We start from the raw sequence: 18,311 nt of genomic DNA, 5'->3' as shown, positions 1-18,311 counted from the left end.
CCCATAGAATGGCAAAAAAAGACAAATTGTGATATGGCAAACAAAGTAACTGAGTGCCATCTTGGGTGCCCTTTCTTGCAATAAATTATTATGGTGTGTCCTCTAGAGCAAGAAAATAATATAATGTGTCTTATCACCTTATATGGCTGTCTTTCAATAGACACTGCATTATTATAATGGTACTCTATTGTGCCCCTCTTGTTATTGTGACCCTCTTGTTATTGTGACCCTCACAAAAATCTTGTGAAGTGCTCTCTTAGATCTCCTTCCAAGTTCCCTTGTAACACCCCTCCTGGGACAGGCTTTCCCAAAGTTGGTGCAATAACAGCAGCCTAGGTGTCCAGTGAAATACTTTTGATAAGATTTTAAATGTACATCTTGTCACGACTGAGGTGAACTGACATGAGGCATACACACACACTAAAACACAGTGACTTTATTTATAACACAAGATAACAAAACAGATACAGACAGACTTGGATAACATGACAGGATACTTAGACAAAGAAAGACCTAGACAGAGACTTGGACAGATAGAGAGGGAACCGGACAGACAGGGAACCTGACAGAAAAACCTAGACAGATAGAGCTAAACAGACCTATACAGAGAGAGCTAAACATAGAGAGCTAAACAGAGACCTAAACAGAGAGAGCTAAACAGACACCTAGACATGGAGAGACAGGTACAGAGAACTGTACCTCCATTTAGGCTGGAGAAAGAAACCTTGGGAGGAACCAACAATGGGATCCATCTTCCTCTGATCAACCTACTGATTGAAATTTACCAGTTAAGTGTCAGTATGCTAAAGTATAATAATAATAATAATAATAATAATAATAATAGTAATGCCATCAATCTGGGGACCACAGTAACAGTGCATCAGACTGAAAGCATCAGTCAGAATGTTGCTAATCTGAGTCCATTTCTACCTCAGTGTATATGATGATGGTGGGTAATGGTGAGTGGTCTGAGTCTGGCAGCAGTAGATGGAGGTAAACAGCTGTTCTGGTGTGGACCGCAGGAGAATCCAGCAAACAATCTTCCATTAAGAGTAAAGAGAAGCACTTAGTTTGGTTGAGTGCAGTAGAAAAGTGTATGTGAATATTTTCATTAGTGTAGTGACTCCAGCACATCTGAGTGTAACAGACTGACTGGAAGGAGGGAAACCAGAAGGAACACAGACATTAGAGCATCCTCAAACAAGAGAAATAGTGAGCACAGCATTGCAGAGCACATCATTTGAGTTTGTCCATGTCCATGAGTTCCTGAAATGTCAACCTTAAATTAGAAGAGGTTAGTTGCCAAAAGCTAAACTGAACAAGTGGGTTTTGAGCCTAGACTTAAAATTATTGACTGTGTCTGTGTCCCAACCACTCATTCATACATTGTCTGTAACTGCTTATCCAGTTCAGGGTTGTGGCAGGTCTGGAGCATACCAGGAATCATCAGGCGCAAGGCAGGAACCCACCCTGGAGGGGGCAACAGTCCTTCACAGGGTGACACACACACACACACTTACGGACACTTTTGAGTTGCCAATCCACCTACCAACATGTGTTTTTTTTTTTTTGGATGGTGAGAGGCAACCAGAGCATCCAGAGGAAACCCACAAGGACACGGGAGAACACACCAAACTCCTCACAGACAGTCCCCCGGAGCGGGACTTGAACCCACAACCTCCAGGTCCCTAGAGCTGTTTGACTGCCACTGTGCGGCCCTGTCCTGAACACTAATAACATTAATATTGTCACTGATTTTTGTGAAATAAACATTTCAAGAGTTTATATTTGCAATGTGTAATAACATTTCCTAATAATGTAACTTTAAATGTAAATAAATCAAGAAAACTATTTTAACATACATGGTGCATCATAGGTTTGGCAGGCTAGTGGGACCCCATGCTGTGCACAAGATGCACTTTATATTTTTTCGCCCCTGCCCTTCAAACAATCTGAGTATGCCACTGGTCTGCTGTATAACCAAGGTTAGTTGTGAGCCTACTCACCCTCATTGTGGGGTGTAAGGTGCTGAAAATGGCTCACATAAATTTGAAGCTGACTTAATCTTTTAAAGCCTGACCCATTAAATTATACATTAAAACTGATTTTTTAAATTTTTTTAAAATCACACATTATGTGGCCCTTTAACTAAAAATCTAAATGTTGTTAATTTATAAATTTTGGATAATATAATTTCTGAATGCATCATATTTAGGCATTTACCAATATTTTTCTTTAATTGGTTTTTCATTTGGTTCACTGCATAAATTAAAACACTTCTTCAGACATTTTTTTTTACATTTTTTTTCTAAATTTTGATTAAATTCAATTAACAATTGATATAAAATGATTGTCTTTGTTCTTCCAAACTTTTCAGGAAAACAAAACATTGTGAAACACTTCTCCAGAGGTCCTAGAACTATTTGTACTCTGTTCTTCTCTCTGACCTTTTTACATTTCATATACTAGTGGTAATAAAAACACCAAAACCACAAAGGCTCTTTTTTTGTTGATCTGCACAACCGTGTTTCCATATTTAGAGGAACTGCAGTTCTTTCTGTTACTGTCTGAACCTGGTCTTGATTTATGAGGCCATTCAATAGACCTCCCACACTCATATGTATCATAATCTTCTTTCTCTGAATCTGTCTCACAAAATCTGTTGACCACTGAGGCAACACATTTCAAGCACAAACGCTTTTGGAAAACTAAAAATACATTTTTGTTTCATAAAAATACTTTGTAAAATTGTCTAAATGTGTTTTACTGCTGTAAAGAACAGATTGGATTTTCTGAATATGTATTATATTTAATGAGTACTTGACAGGTACAATACACTACATCTATAAAATGGAACTGTAATGCTTAGTTTTACTAAAAGTAACATCATTCAAATCATACCTGAAATTGCTTCAGTTTAGCCTTTAAATTTTCTCCTATGTTTTCATGATGATGAAACAACAATTTTGTAATGGTTTGATAAATGCATGGAAATGCTTCCACTTCATTCACAGTTCAGTAGAGAACTCAGAACACTTGCCCCCCAAATTATGGAAGTTTGTTTCAGTATTTCTATTCATTAGATGATGAAAGAGCGAGCTCTAAAGATCATGTATCATATTTTGATACGTTTGGCTTTATAGGGTTAAAATCTAGCTCGAGTTGCTGCTTTGCTACTCATTACCTTTGGGGAAGGCATTGTAACTCTTCGTTTACATATCGATTTAGTCATTATTTTAGTTATTATTTTACAGTACAGCCCTTAGTACCTCTCTATGTGCTTAAACAAACTGTTCATTCTCCTTCTCCTTTAAATGGCGTGTTTGCGCTTGTTCATTGGGCGGAGCGGTGGCGCTGGTGAGCGTGAGGCTGATTGTAAGCGCTCAGAATGAGACCAGGGTTGCAGTATAGCGTCCCACTGCCTCTGAATTAACCTTAATATTACTCCATTGCTTTTCTGTAAAACGTGGATATTTTACATGATTGATAATACCCAGGACTGAAGAGGCGATCTTCCTCGTTATTAAAGGTAAACAATTAACACCTACATGCAGTTTTCGAAGAACCGGTGGATATTCAGCCTGTGATAGAATAGACTAACGTTACAGCCTAATGGATTTTCCCTCACGGACAACAAACTAGTACCAGCGAGTTGTTTACGTTCGGTTACATTGTGCAGCGTCAGTTACCTAAAATATTGCATTTTTCCTCGAAAGGTATAACTATATTTCGTTAGTAAGGCAATGCTAAAACAGAATATTCTTCTTTTTTCTCTTGTTGCATACAGGAATTGGTGACCTACATTTGAAGGGTTCAGTCCAAACTGCTGTATTATCAGTTTGCCACCATTTTCCATGTAATGATTTTTTATTTTTTATTTTAAGAGAGCACCAATTTGATCGGTAGAAACAAACCCATACCAAGTGCTGAAGTGTTGAGAGGAACTCAGTTTCCTCTCACGTCCAATTATTAGAATACGCCTTGTTTAGATGCCCTTCCAAAATAAGAAAACAAAAGAATAACCCCAAACAAATCATAGATACCTATGAATTATATAATATTAAATGTATATATTCGGGCGGATTTAGATTTGCAGTGTCAGTAAATGTGTTAAACATGGGAACTGAAATACTACATTGAGTTAAACGGTCTGTCTTTTCCACTGCGCAAAATCTATACATGGGTTGCGTTTTGTTATTTGTATTGAAACAAATTTACAAAATGTGATTTTGTATGCTTTCCCTAGAAAGAAGGTAATAGCAGACAATTAGTAAATGTTCATGAATACGTGGTCAGCAGTCATTTGACGCTGGTTATTTCCCATTGTCCTTATTCGTGTTTCTTTCATTCTCATGTGAAACAAGATAGCTCAGCTTTATATTCCTAAGAAAGCCACCTGCTGATTTTTGGAAATTCATGATGGCAGTTGTAATGTTAAACACAATTGTCTAGATTCAGACTAGATACAAACTCTGTATAGAACAGCTGCCACATTATATTTAGCTGAAATATAATCAAACTGCTCAGTTGTACTACATCTCATCCATATTTTCCTCTGGCTTGGACTTTCTCGTTATCATAAATCCCTCAGAGTGATGGCTGGCCAATGTCACCCAGAGAAGGCCCTGTGTTATTAGAGGAGTCACTCAGTGCTTCAGTGCTGGTATCAGTTATCTGAGCTCAATAGCTCTCTGTCAGTGAGAGATTAACAATTCAGGGCAGGTGAATAAAGGGGTTATTGTTTTCCACTTCTGTGGAACTTCTATGATTGGGGAAGGTAAACTGAAAACCCCTTGAAAAAGCAAAAGCAAAATGGATTAAATATTACACATGTAATATTACAGTGACACGTGTTTGACTACTATGTGTTGTACATGTTTAAATTAATATTTACAGTTACATAAGACATTTATATCCACAATCGTAATTATATCAAATTTGATAATAATTTCCTTACTGAAAAGAAGCCTGAGTGAGCCTCTTACAATTATTACATTTGTTTGATTGCAATTTGTAAGCTGAACAGTTTTTTCCTATGTGTATGTTATTCCATCTTTTGGGCTGGCAAATACATTAAAAAATGAAAGTAGAAAATGTAATTGCTGTGAGATGTTTTGAATCTTATGAAAACAGAATGGGAGCTTCTGATTTTTTTACTTGGATATTGTGCTAACAACTCATTGATCATTCTGGAGCCATTCTGGAGGGCTGAACCAGAACAAGGCCAATGAGGTCACATGCTAAGATATTAATCACATATTTTTAGGAGTCACCTAATGTATTTCTGTAATTTCTTCTTGGCAGGTTTCCAATGAAGATACACAGTGAGGTCTTTTACGAAGTTATAGAGTCAAAATTAGCATTGAGGGTCTTTTTTCAAACCTCAGAATTTATTTTAAAAAAGTAATAAAAACTATTTTTTCTTTAATATTGGCAGAGCCAGAAGAATCTAAGCACACACTCTTTTCTTCAGAAAGCCTCACTTTTTGGGAATTCACAATTTGTTGGATTTTTTATCTGTTAAATAGTCTTGGATTTTTTGCCAATGCCAAAAGAATATGCTGACTAATGATTACTTTGTCATCTTTAAAGACTGAACGTGATTAGGGATTTTGCCATTGAACTAACATAGATGAGATTGAATTGTGTTTATTTTTTCTTTATCTGAAGAACAGTGGGATAAAAAATAACATGCCTTCCCTTTGCCAACCACTTAATGTTTTATTCTGGCTCAGTACTCTTCTGAATATGGGCCTAGGTCTGGAATTCACAGGCTCTGAAGGCCAGTGGGCTCGCTATCTCCGCTGGGATGCCAGCACTAGAAGTGACCTCACTTTTCAATTTAAAACTGCAGTGTCTGATGCTCTTATACTCTACTTTGATGATGGAGGTTACTGTGACTTCCTGCTTGTGATGGTCAAAGAAGGGAAAATGAAGCTTCAGTTTAGTGTGGATTGTGCAGAAACTACAATAATCTCAAACAGGATGGTGAATGACAGCCGCTGGCACTTTGCCACCATTAGCAGGCACAATTTACGAACAGTATTGACATTGGACGGAGAGTCCAAAGCCGATGAAGTGCGGCCACAAAGACAGTTCATGAATATTGTCAGTGACCTTTACCTAGGAGGAGTTCCTCAAGACATCCGGACCTCAGCGCTTACACAACCTGCAGTCAGAGAGATGCCTCCTTTCAAAGGAATAATTACTGACCTGGGTTATGGCAGTCAGGTACCCACACGCCTGGACAGCCAAAAGGTCAGATTGGAAATGGAAGGCATGTGCACAGAGAACCCTTGTGAAAATGGAGGTGGCTGTATTTTAGCAGATGGAGAACCATACTGTGACTGCTCCAAAACTGGATATGTAGGCCGTTACTGTAATGAAGGTAAGAAAATATTTCTGCTTCTATTTCTTCAACCAACATTAATTTGCCTTTGAGTGCCATGCCTATGCAATTGATATAGATGGTTATGTCCTTTTGCAACAATATCAGAAGCTACATTTCACAGAATCATTTTTTTTATTAAATGTTTGGAAAAAGATTTACATGGAGATTTAAATGTTTTTAAACATGTTTAAGTGGTGTTTTGATTGTTTACATATTTCAACTGCTTTTTATTTGCTTACTGATTTTAGGTGGAATTATTATGGTCATTGTTACAATTTAAATCACATTTTTTTTCCAAACAAATATATAGATCCTGCACATGTAACACCAAGGAAGGTACAAAAAGTTTTCAGCGCATTGTTTATCTTCCTGTCTTTTTATAAGGAACACTCTTATTATTATACTTCTCAACATTTCTTGTTTCACCTGGGCTGGTTTAAGAGTTGAGATCTAAAAAAATAATTATTCTCACTTCTGTCTCATCTAAATGTATGACTCATTGATTATATGCTGAATGCACACTGAATTACCAAGTATGTCAGGATGATTTTTGGTAAATTACAATACAGTTTTTGACTCCTACAGTGGTCACTTATACTGCAATAAATAGTATTAGTAAACATCATACCTAAACAAGAGTTATTGTCCATCACAATCAGTTGGTGATGAAATTTATTGTCTTTTTGGTGCCATTCAATATAATGCAAAATCAACCCAAGATTTTATTTCATACTATGGGAAGCTATAGTAAGCTAAAAAAGATCAGAACCATTTGTAACTAGTGGTACACTTTTTTTTTTTTTAGGAGAATCGGTTGTCTTGGAATTGCTTAAGTGTTCACTTGTACAATATTGTACATAGGCTGATTCTGAGCACTGGGCATGTTTAGCACCTAATGTTAGCGGAGGAGGTTGGGGGAGTTTTTCTTTTCATGCTCTATCGCTTTAATTAACTTACTCGCTACACACTTTATACTAAAATGCTACAAAAAAAACATTGATACAACAGAGATGCTTGCACGGCCAGATAACCAAGTGAACTGAATGCTCACTTGGCTGCCTAGTGCTGGGTGGCATAAGCTCGCTCATAACTCAGATCTCGACTCGCTTAATAAAGCAAAAATTCGACCGAGCGACAGCTCGTATATTTGAAAAATTGTAAGTTGATTCACTCGTAAGTCAAGGTTTCATTGTAGTATGCAACTATTGCTCTGTTACTATAAATAGTTCTTATAGAATTATACAACTGTTAATACATGATATATAGCTAACCCTGGGAACTGACTATTCTGATGTTTGTTTAAAATATCTAGTTATGTCTATGACGTTACTGGTGCACATCTCTCTGAGGGCTGATGGAGAAAAGGATAGTGTCACAAATGCATGTGCTTAAAACCATGCTTCCTGTGGGTCTATTGCCCTATAGCACTGCACGTTGTTGATGTCACCAACGAACAGGCTTTGAGAAGTGCAGGGTGTGATTTCGGACTGGCGTAAGTTGAAGAAGCGCGTGGTGTGCTGCTGCTCGCAACTTCACAAAGGGGGAGGGGGGCGGGGGTGCGCGCGCCTCTCCTCGCAACGTGACTACGCGGGGGGAGGGTGCTCTGCGCTGCCTCGCACACAGACTTTAGCGACAGAGCGGTGGGAGAGAAAAAAGGCTTGACTATTGATTTTTTTCCACGAGTATTGATCAATACCAATACCAACGTTGGTATCGATATTATCGATATTTGGATTGATCTGCCCACCTCTAATGTGAAGGGCATGAAGTGAGAAACAGCACAAACATATATACATGCATTATAATGCACTGATGACTAAATGTGGAGAAAAATATTCGGGCTATGCTATATATTTTAGGGACTTAAGCGCCATAAACTGCTCTATAAACTGCTCTTAGCACTGGACATTGTTCTGTCAATGTGAAAATGACACTGCCTCCTCAGGCAATATGTCTGTTGCCCCATTTGCAAGTATATTTTTGAGTAAATAATTGTCTCAAGACTGTGACCGATCTTATTTTCGTAGAGCTGACTACCATCTGCATATTCTATTCTAAGTAGATTAATCAAAGTGACTGTGGAATGTTGTACTTTTTTATGTGGCCTGTAAGCAAATTATAATATAATTTAATAAATATTAGAATAAGGGTGGCACGGTGGCGCAGCAGGTAGTGTCACACAGCTCCAGGGGCCTGGAGGTTGTGGGTTCGATTCCCGCTCCGGGTGACTGTCTGTGAGGAGTTGGTGAGTTCTCCCTGTGTCCGCGTGGGTTTCCTCCGGGTGCTCCGGTTTCCTCCCACAGTCCAAAAACACACGTAAGTAGGTGGATTGGCGACTCAAAAAAGTGTCCGTAGGTGTGAGTGAATGTGTGTCTGTGTTGCCCTGTGAAGGACTGGCGCCCCCTCCAGGGTGTAATCCTGCCTTGTGCCCAATGATTCCAGGCTCTGGACCCACTGCGACCCTGAATTGGATAAGCGGTTACAGAGAATGAATGAATGACTACCATCTGCATATTCTATTCTAAGTAGATTAAGCAAAGTGACTGTGGAATGTTATACTTTTTTATGTGGCCTGTAAGCAAATTATAATATAATTTAATATAATAATAGAATAAGGGCGGCACGGTGACGCAGCAGGTAGTGTCGCATTCACACAACTCCAGGGACCTGGAGGTTGTGGGTTCAATTCCTGCTCCGGGTGACTGTCTGTGAGGAGTTGGTGTGTTCTCCCCTTGTCCTCGTGGGTTTCCTCCGGGTTCCTCCCACGGTCCAAAAACACACGTTGGTAGGTGGATTGGCGACTCAAAAGTATCTGTAGGTGTGTGTTGCCCTGTGAAGGACTGGCGCCCCCTCCAGGGTGTATTACCGCGGATTCCAGGTAGGCTCTGGACCCACCGCGACCCTGAACTGGATAAGCAGTTACAGATAATGAATGAATGAATACAATATATAAAAATTATATAATAAGTAAAAATTGCTGCATTCACCAATTTTTCAGAGTGTCATTACAACAGAAGTAAGAGCAACTGATCTGAAGTCATTAAAAATGTGACCCTGGTAGAATTATCCATTCTATTTTAAATGGGGAAACAGTTTTGTCACTGGCAGATCTTTTCATTCCTCCTTAAAACATGGAATAAACTTTATTTGTGGTAAATGCTGAAGATTCCTTTGCTCTCTTGGGTGGAGTCATCATTCATCCCCAGCAGGATCAAGTGAGTTTTCTTCTTGCTCTACAGGCACAGTGTACTCCATTAGATTGTTCTGTTAAAGGATTAATTTATGTAAGAATATTTTAAATGGAAAATTAACTAAGAAATTTTGTAACGGGACTTTTTGTTTAATATTGCAGACACAAAGAAAAAAGGACTATTTTGAATGAATATAGTAATCCCTCACTACTTTGCAGTTCATCCTTCGTGGATTCGCTACTTCGCGGGTTTTTTCAAGGGGGCTTATGGCCGCTACATCGCAGATATTGAGGGAAAATCTAGGAGAATCGTGAAAGATGAATAGCCAAAAGTATTTTTTTATTAATACACGTATCAGACTAGGCCTGTAGGTGACAAAATATATCATTTACAAGTATTTCTTACGTACAGTACATGTATTGTTCATGTCCACATCCAAGTGAAATTTACTTACGCTAAATCACAGCTTAGGAATTACTCTATTAAAGAAACTGGTAGGATATCACATGTAGTTCCAGCTGAAAAACAGTATAGAATGACTGTTTAATGAAAAGGGTGGGTTGTTAACAGTACAGGGAGGGTTTTAAAAGTCCAAATACTCGTTATATACATAAATATCTTTCCTCTACTTGGAACGCATCCCCAGCGAAAAACGAAGGATCATATACATATATGATATATATACATATACTGCCGTATAGGATATTTTTGTACTTACGTTACATTACATCTAACTTACATTAGACACATCCACCTACCTTCAATCACCAGTGTAGAAAATGTGTTATGGGCTTCATAGGACAAGAAAGGCTGAGCGTTGAAACATCTAATGCTGATGCTACATACAGCTTGTCCCTCAGTACCACATATTTTGAAAGATTTTTCAAGTATTTAAGTTATTGCATTGCATTATATACATACACAGTTGCACACATATGCATACATATGCACAAACTGACTGACGGACACAACATTTTACACAATGTTTTATATACATTATAGAGTTATATTGTAGAGTATATCATATAGAGTTGCGGACTTCTACTCCACCAAATCTTCTGTGAAAATTATGTCAAGCTTATTCAGTGTACAGCAATAGCTTCAAATCCTGCATATTTCTGGTGACTGCAGAGTTGCTGAGATCCCTGATTGCTGCTTCAGTGCACTTTTCCAACGAGTCACCATATCAATCACCAACTTGTATGCAGACAGCCCAAGTGTTGCATTGACGCAGACCCAACGACCGTGATTGGTCAGTAGTCAGACAGACATTGTTTATTTTGAACCAGAGAAGTACAGGAACATGAAGTCCTCTTCTTCACACTATACAGACCGCAGACAGCAGCAAATTCATAGCAAGACACATCCTCGGACATTGTGTGGGCATCAGGGATTAAAAAAATATTGAACAGAGGGCAAAATATGGACGTCTCTGGAAAAAAAACTCTGCTGTACCATGCGGGAAAAATGTGCCGGCTTTGTATTTGTTTCTTTCCAGGCACCTCATGTAAACTATGCTTTGTCCCAAACAACAACCTCCTCCCTAAATAGTGCACTTTAGCCCTCTGGAGTAACCCACTCGGACACGGGGAGAACTCACCAACTCCTCACAGACAGTCACCTGGAGCAGGAATCGAACTCACAACCTCCAGGCCCCTGGAGCTGTGTGACTGCAACACTACCTGCTGCGCCACCGTGCCACTCTAGAGAATAATTACTCAGACATATTTTACTTACTCATCACGGTCCATTTATGGATCAAGACATTACTCAAAATGAATCCGTTCCTCCTCAGGCAGCTGAAAAGCGTGACTGAGTCATGTTGAAGGTCGGTGCTCAGTGTGAAAACACAGCCATGTGCTTCTGTTTAAATGACTATAATGGGCATTTTCACACGTTGTGTTGCAGTCGTAATTCTCCAATAAGAGTGGACAGAATAGCATGCTATTAACATGAATGGATGGGCCATCAAAGTTGCGCTGTGAGTCTCAGACAGAAATATGTCTCTTGATACTTATCTTTCTATAACAACAAGCTAAAAATATATATTTTTCAACCTCCATATTTTTGAAAAGTAAACCCTTTAAGGGTTTCTGGGGTTATGTTTATTATGTTTCTAGAACAAATCGCAAAATTGCTGAGTTGCATAAGTGTTTTTGTGAAAGTTCTGATTTATCCCATTATCCCTTATGAGTCTGATTAACTGGCTTCAATTATTTTTACATCTATTCTTGCCATTGCAAGTTACATAAGTGTTTTTGTGAAAGTTCTGATTTATCCTATTGGCGGAAACACCGACTCCAGAGGGTTAAAGATTTGTAAAAGTAATTCTACTACACCACTGCAATGTGCACTACATAGTGTAGAGGAAGATGTTTGAGATTCAGCCTTAATGGGATAATTGCAGAGCTACACAGACCTAAATACTCAACAGCATACTGCAGAACTATAAATCAGACTTTACTCTGTAAATACATAAAAACAACAGGGAGTTGGCTGGTTAGTGTAGTGTACCATTGTTCTCACGTTCTTACTTTGTAAATACATGAAAACAACAGGGAGCAAGCTTTATGTCTATGTTGTGTTGTTCATTGATTGCTCAACCATTGGATTGAAAATGCCCATATACGAGTAGTGTAAATTGCACAAAAGGCTGTAATGTCTTCTCTCAAAATGGTGTTTTCCAAAGAGTGCACAAGAAACAATTCATAAATGGAGAAAAATCATCATGTGGAATGAGTGAAATGTATGGCGCCAAAGTAGGGCCAAATTTTGAGAACCAAAAAGAAGAATCCATAACCGAGTTTCACAGCGCAACTCTTATATGCACACAGTTAAAACAAATATATTTTAGTATAAATGTACGCTACTTATTTTCAACAAAGAACAAAAGAATATTTTACAAACAATTAATATCTGCAATTTCATTTACATTCCACAATTACACAAAACATACTCAGTATATAACTAGATACTAAAATGAGTTTATTGTTATTTTCTGTCAGCAATTAGAACATATAATACAAATTTATTCCCTTTAATTCCTGTATTTATTTTGAATCACCCTTAATTAAGAACTCAGAGTAAATTTAAAAAAAGATATATATACTATTCTAAAATAACCATGCCCTGTGAAGGACTGGCGCCCCCTGCAGGGTGCATTCCCTCCTTGCGCGGAATGATTCCAGGTAGGCTCTGGACCCACCGCGACCCTGAACTGGATAAGCGGTTACAGATAATATACTGAATGAATGAATAAAATAACCATCACTTAAAAAAAAAAAAAGAAAAAGAAAAAGAAACAGTCTTCACCTATAATAACCCTACCTCTCATTGTTTTGTCCCTTGATAATTTTAAAATCTAAGTGCACAGTGTAACCACATGTCACTGTTATACTGAAAGAGTACAGCACTTACCTTGAGGTTTTTTCCTAATTAATGAATAATTATATATATTTATAACACACTGCATGCCTCCTTATTGTGTAATTAAAGGTACATGGGAAACCACACTGTAAAATGCTGGAAATTACACCTGCATTAACCAGGATAATACACTTTCTGCCATAGGATTTTACACTTATAACATCTTTTTTATAACATCTAAATAAAGATAAGAGGAAAACAGGTGGAGAAAAACAAGCCCAGTAGCATTCCGCAGTTGTGAATTTAACTCTGAGCTTGGCTTAAGAGAGGAAGATGGATGAAAACAAACAAAATACTCAGAAGACCCTTCACTGGACTTTGTGCTCACAGTTTGTGCTGTGGTGTGCTAAACCAAGTGCCTGGTAGCTGGCTAGCTCTGCTTCTAAACAGTGTAGAACTGTCTCAGTTTGCTTATTTTCAAACCTTTCTCCTCCAAAACCTGTCACTGAAATTTGCTCTTTAAGAAACAGGTTTTTTATCGTAAAAACGTGTGTTGGTTTGCACTGTCAGGCTGTGCTGAGCTAAACGGCACTCCACAATCATTTAGAAAACCCTTCACATGACTTTGTGCTCACAGATATAATAGGGTGACCAGATGTCCTCTTTTACCCGGACATATCCTGTTTTTTAGACTTAAAAAAAATGTCTGAGCGGAATTTCACAAACGTCCGGGATTTTGTTTTTCTAGAGCTTACATAGAATTTTGAGAAGTGTTTCGTTCACAAACTAGTCACGCCATCTCAGAACTGGTCATCCTAAGATATAAGGCTCAGTGTAGCTCAACAGTGCACACCCACACCCTCCCCACGGTAATACCATATACCGCCGAAAAATGTGGATACCACTCATTCCTAGTGGAGGTAAAGATAATGTACATGCATAAATGTGGAAAACATTCCATCCATCCATTATCTGTAACCGCTTATCCAATTTAGGGTCGCGGGGGGTCCAGAGCCTACCTGGAATCATCGGGCGCAAGGCGGGAATACACCCTGGAGGGGACGCTAGTCCTTCGCAGGGTGACACACACTCGTAAATTCACGCACACACTCACACCTATGGACACTTTCGTGTAGCCAATCCACCTGCAAATGTGTGTTTTTGGACCATGGGAACCGAAGCACCCGGTGGAAACCAACATGGACATGGGGAGAACACACCAAACTCCTCACAGACAGTCACCCTGAGCAGGGCTCGAACCCACAACCCTAGGACCCTCAAGCTGTGTGACAGTGACAATACCTGTTGTGTCATAGTGCCACCCTTAAATGAGGATCAATTTGAATAAAAATATTAAATATTATATATATATATATATATATATTTTTTTTTTTTTTTGAGTCCACTGCCTAGAAATTATGATATAGCCCATGTAGAGTTTTCCATTTCATTTTAAATGCTGCATTGTTTAAGGTGGAACTGAAAATTCTCACTTACAGTCAGATGCAGTTTGAGAAAAGGAAAATGAGATTGTTAGAGAGAGGTTGTTTTCAACCAGTAACATTCTGCTCTCTTACCATGCTGCCAAGATGTTGTTCTGAAAGACCCTGAGCTCTGTGAGAATTAGGTTGGTCTACCCAAATGAAGGTGTGTCTATCTGTGCCTCTGTTATCTTCTGCACAGACCCTGGTATCGAATTTGAAAATTTAACAGCATGGCAGACAATCTTAGCTTCAATTCTATGAAACATTATGGAATGGTGGCACTTTGTCCATGTTTTATATCTTGATATGTTGTCATCACTAAGGTATCTGTGGTAATGTAAAGCGTTATTATTATTATAATTATTTTATTATTATTTTGTTTTGTTATATTAATTATATCTTGTTTGCTCTTTGTGCTAGCAAATTGGCTACTAATAATTTTCATTTATTAGAATTATTACATTATTTGTTTTACAAAACACCCACTATAAAACATGCTCCAAATGTTTCATTTATCAGAATGATGAATGAAAAATTGGACAGAATATATTAAATTCTGAGAATTTATGGAGTGGTTTTGGTAAATTCCTTGCTTACTTGACCACATTTGAGGTTATGGTAAAATTGTCTAAATGTTTATGCTTTTTATTTTTATGTAAATTGTATTGAGTGAAAAATAATCTTCATTAAATAGATTTTAAAGAATATTTTATGGCAATCTTGTACCACAGGGTTTCTGTATCTAGATTTGGACCAGAAGACGAAAAGAAAGAAAAAAAGCTATTTCAAAGTGCCACACTAAATCATTTTCACCTGGGTCGTATCACTAACAATTTGCTATTAATGCATGTTGTAGTCAATGAATGATATTGGAAAGCTGTCTGACCTTTGGCATCTGATAGCAACACCCCTGAACCACCTCAGAACATTACAATTTTACAAACACATTCTCCCTTATGCATAAATAGCTTCAGGTTCACATGTACTAAAAGGGCCAGCTTACTGGCTTTAGCACAACTGGAGGGCCATCATCATAATCTGTAAATCTGTCTTAAAGCACAGGCAGATTAAAACAGTAAGCATCTGGTCATAAAACATGTTCAGGCCTATGTGGCCTATGTGGAGCAAAAGCTGGTAATGTGCAGTGCACATTCAATTTAGTCACTGATGTTGGGCCATACTTGATACGCATTGTTCTCATGTCAAAATCTAACAACATATAGCAGATAGATCTCACATAAAACTGTTACATACAATGGTAAAATGGCTGCTAAAAGGCTTAGCTGAGGATCTTGCTATAAAAGTAGGTTTCAAAATAGGGGTGGGGGTGTGGAGGAATGGTTTGAGTATGATTGAATCAGAGTGGGCATTTGTGTCTTACAATCTTGCATTGGGAAATTAACTGTGGTCCAAAAGCTGAAAACTAGAGCAGGGTATTAAAGCTGTATTAAAACGGTCTATTAAAAAAGGGTCTGTTCTGCTTGCAGATACACAAAGAACAGTTTGCATGTGAGAACTCTTCCACAAGTTCTACCACACTCCCTCCTTTTTCTAAAATCTCCATGCTTAAATTGCCTTTTTTTCCAATGTGGGGTGTGATTGAGTTGTGTTGTGCCATGCAAGGTGGCAGTCCTTTGTAAAGCTGAGGATGGATATGCTCTATTGCCCTAGTTGTTCACTGTTTAATTTGAAGGTTAATTGTTTATAAGCAATATATAAATACATTAAATGCAAAAAAAACTCAGTAAACTATTTAAAGCTAAAATATTTAGAAAGACCTTGCTAGAACCAGAGCAAAATAGTTACTTACAAGAGATGTATTTTCTTATTCAACAATATATATATATATATATATATATTTGTAAAACATATTTTAATGCAGGCATCAAAGAAGAAGTTGGGAGACACATAATGCAGATCTTAAATGTGAACAATCCAATAATTTACACATTTTATATAGCAGCAAATCACTCATTTCAATGTGAAGAAGTAGTTGAATAAAGGCATCCTGAGCAGAGAATGAAGCCACACTCTTCTCTGTTGTACTGTTCATAACACTATAAAGGCTGAAATTTTGGGATCCTGAGGACACTACCCCTCCTTATTGTCAAAATAATCATCTAACGAATAACAAAATTTTAGCTTCTGATGAGTCCTGGAAACGTAGTATTAACATGAAGCTTAGCTTCAAGACACAGTGAATCAATGAATAAAAAAAACTTTGCCTGACGTAAACAAGGACTACTAACGTACAGACTGACCAATTAAATGTTTACAGAGAAGGTTATCGACCAATAACGGTAGCTCTACTGTCAGACCAGACCACTCCCCCTTCTCACTCAAGCGAACCAAACGGAGTAGGGGAGGGCGGGACTAGTTTGTGAACGAAACGCTTCTCGAAATTCTATGTAAGCTCTAGAAAAACAAAATCCCGGACGTTTGTGAAATTCCGCCCGGACATTTTTTTTAAGTCTAAAAAAGAGGACATGTCCCGGTAAAAGAGGACGTCTGGTCACCCTAGAATAGAAAGTCATATTTTAGTGTTTGGGCACAATTCATATTTTAACTGGCATGCATGTTTATGTTTAATCTCTTCTGAAGCACAGACCGCAGCCTGTCTCTCCCAACCCAATTCCCAGCTTAGTGCTTCTACTCAGAAAAACAATAGGCACTAACTAAACTTATGTTTTAAACTAAAAATGTTTTATTGCCTGAGATGTGAGCAGCGCACTGAAATTTTCTCATTTAAAGATTGTGTCCAAGCTTTGATGTGTTTGATATTACCTCTCTCCCTGAAATATTTACTCAATAAATTGAGATTCTAATTCAAATATCAATAACTACTCTGAAATTTTATAATAAAGTAACAATATGTTTTATGCAGCTTGTCATGCATACAACTCTACATATGTATCTACCTTCTCAAAAAAAAAAACTTAAGAAATACTAGCATTTTAACTTGTGATCAATAATGAGTAATCACAAAATGTAATTGTGATTAACTTGATTAAATATTTTAATCGATTGGCACCACTACTTCAAAAATAATTTCAATGGAGTGTACAGAGAAGCTTCTTAACACCAAGCCAGCTAGATAAATTAACGTTATCAGTGTTAACAAGTGAACCCTGTTAAACTCACCACAGCATATATTTTACAGTCATATAACACACCATAAATAATAGTGAAATCATTGCCTCAGTAAGCAGCACAAGACCAGAATTTCTATATTTTCCCTCTGTAACCAAGGATACATTTTAGTTTAGTCTGGCGTACAATGTGTGATATAGGTTCTTTGTATTAACAAATTGTTAGAATTCTGCAGGACAGTGAAACATAGAGAAAACCCTCCTACAAAGAAATCTCTCTCTCCTTTTCTCTTTATCTGTGTGTGTGTGTGTGTGTGTCTATTTGCATGCTTTATCTTGCTCACTCTCCAAGAACAGTTGATTTGCAGGAGATTGTGCATAATTTGGGGTTCTAAGGGTGCTGCTATTGAAATGGAGGAGACTCAGACTCAGGGAATCAGTGAGAGTCCCCAATCTCAAATAACTAATCCTGTTCTTTCAGGGAATGTGTGAGCGTGTGAAAGACTGTGAGTGTGTGGCACCCTGTCCAAGGTGTGTTTCTGCCTTGTGCCCAGTGATTCCAGGTTGACACCAAACCCGCCATCACCCTGAACAGTATACAATCAATAAATGAATGAATGAATGTACTCCCTGGACTTCTGTATTCTGATTTGTTGACTATTGTTTGGCACATGCATGTTATTTTCTGTATGTTTTTCCACACTTTTTTTGGTTCTCCTGAGCCTGTAGCATCTCCTCCCTCTGAGAGAGGCATCTCATCACTTGGCGCTTTAACACAATGAGATAAATG

The 18,311-nt window shown here is 37.9% G+C and overlaps 1 protein-coding gene across 7 annotated transcripts in view; it reads left to right on the top strand.

Moving 5' to 3' along the window:
- The first annotated feature begins 5,421 nt into the window (after nucleotides 1–5,421).
- The window catches only part of nrxn3b (neurexin 3b), a 325,560-nt gene continuing 312,670 nt past the window's right edge, over nucleotides 5,422–18,311 (top strand). For all 7 annotated transcript variants that reach the window (XM_066677967.1, XM_066677970.1, XM_066677969.1 and 4 more), the window contains exon 1: nucleotides 5,422–6,388. In XM_066677967.1, coding sequence (XP_066534064.1) covers nucleotides 5,692–6,388 — 697 coding nt within the window. In that variant the 5' untranslated portion in view covers nucleotides 5,422–5,691. The remainder of the gene's footprint in view (nucleotides 6,389–18,311) is intronic.

The sequence above is a fragment of the Hoplias malabaricus genome, chromosome 7 (genome assembly GCF_029633855.1).
Source record: "Hoplias malabaricus isolate fHopMal1 chromosome 7, fHopMal1.hap1, whole genome shotgun sequence".
Taxonomy (NCBI): Eukaryota; Metazoa; Chordata; class Actinopteri; order Characiformes; family Erythrinidae; genus Hoplias; species Hoplias malabaricus.
The sequence above is the reverse complement of the archived record's forward strand: the minus strand, read 5'-3'. Positions and strand labels throughout refer to the sequence as shown.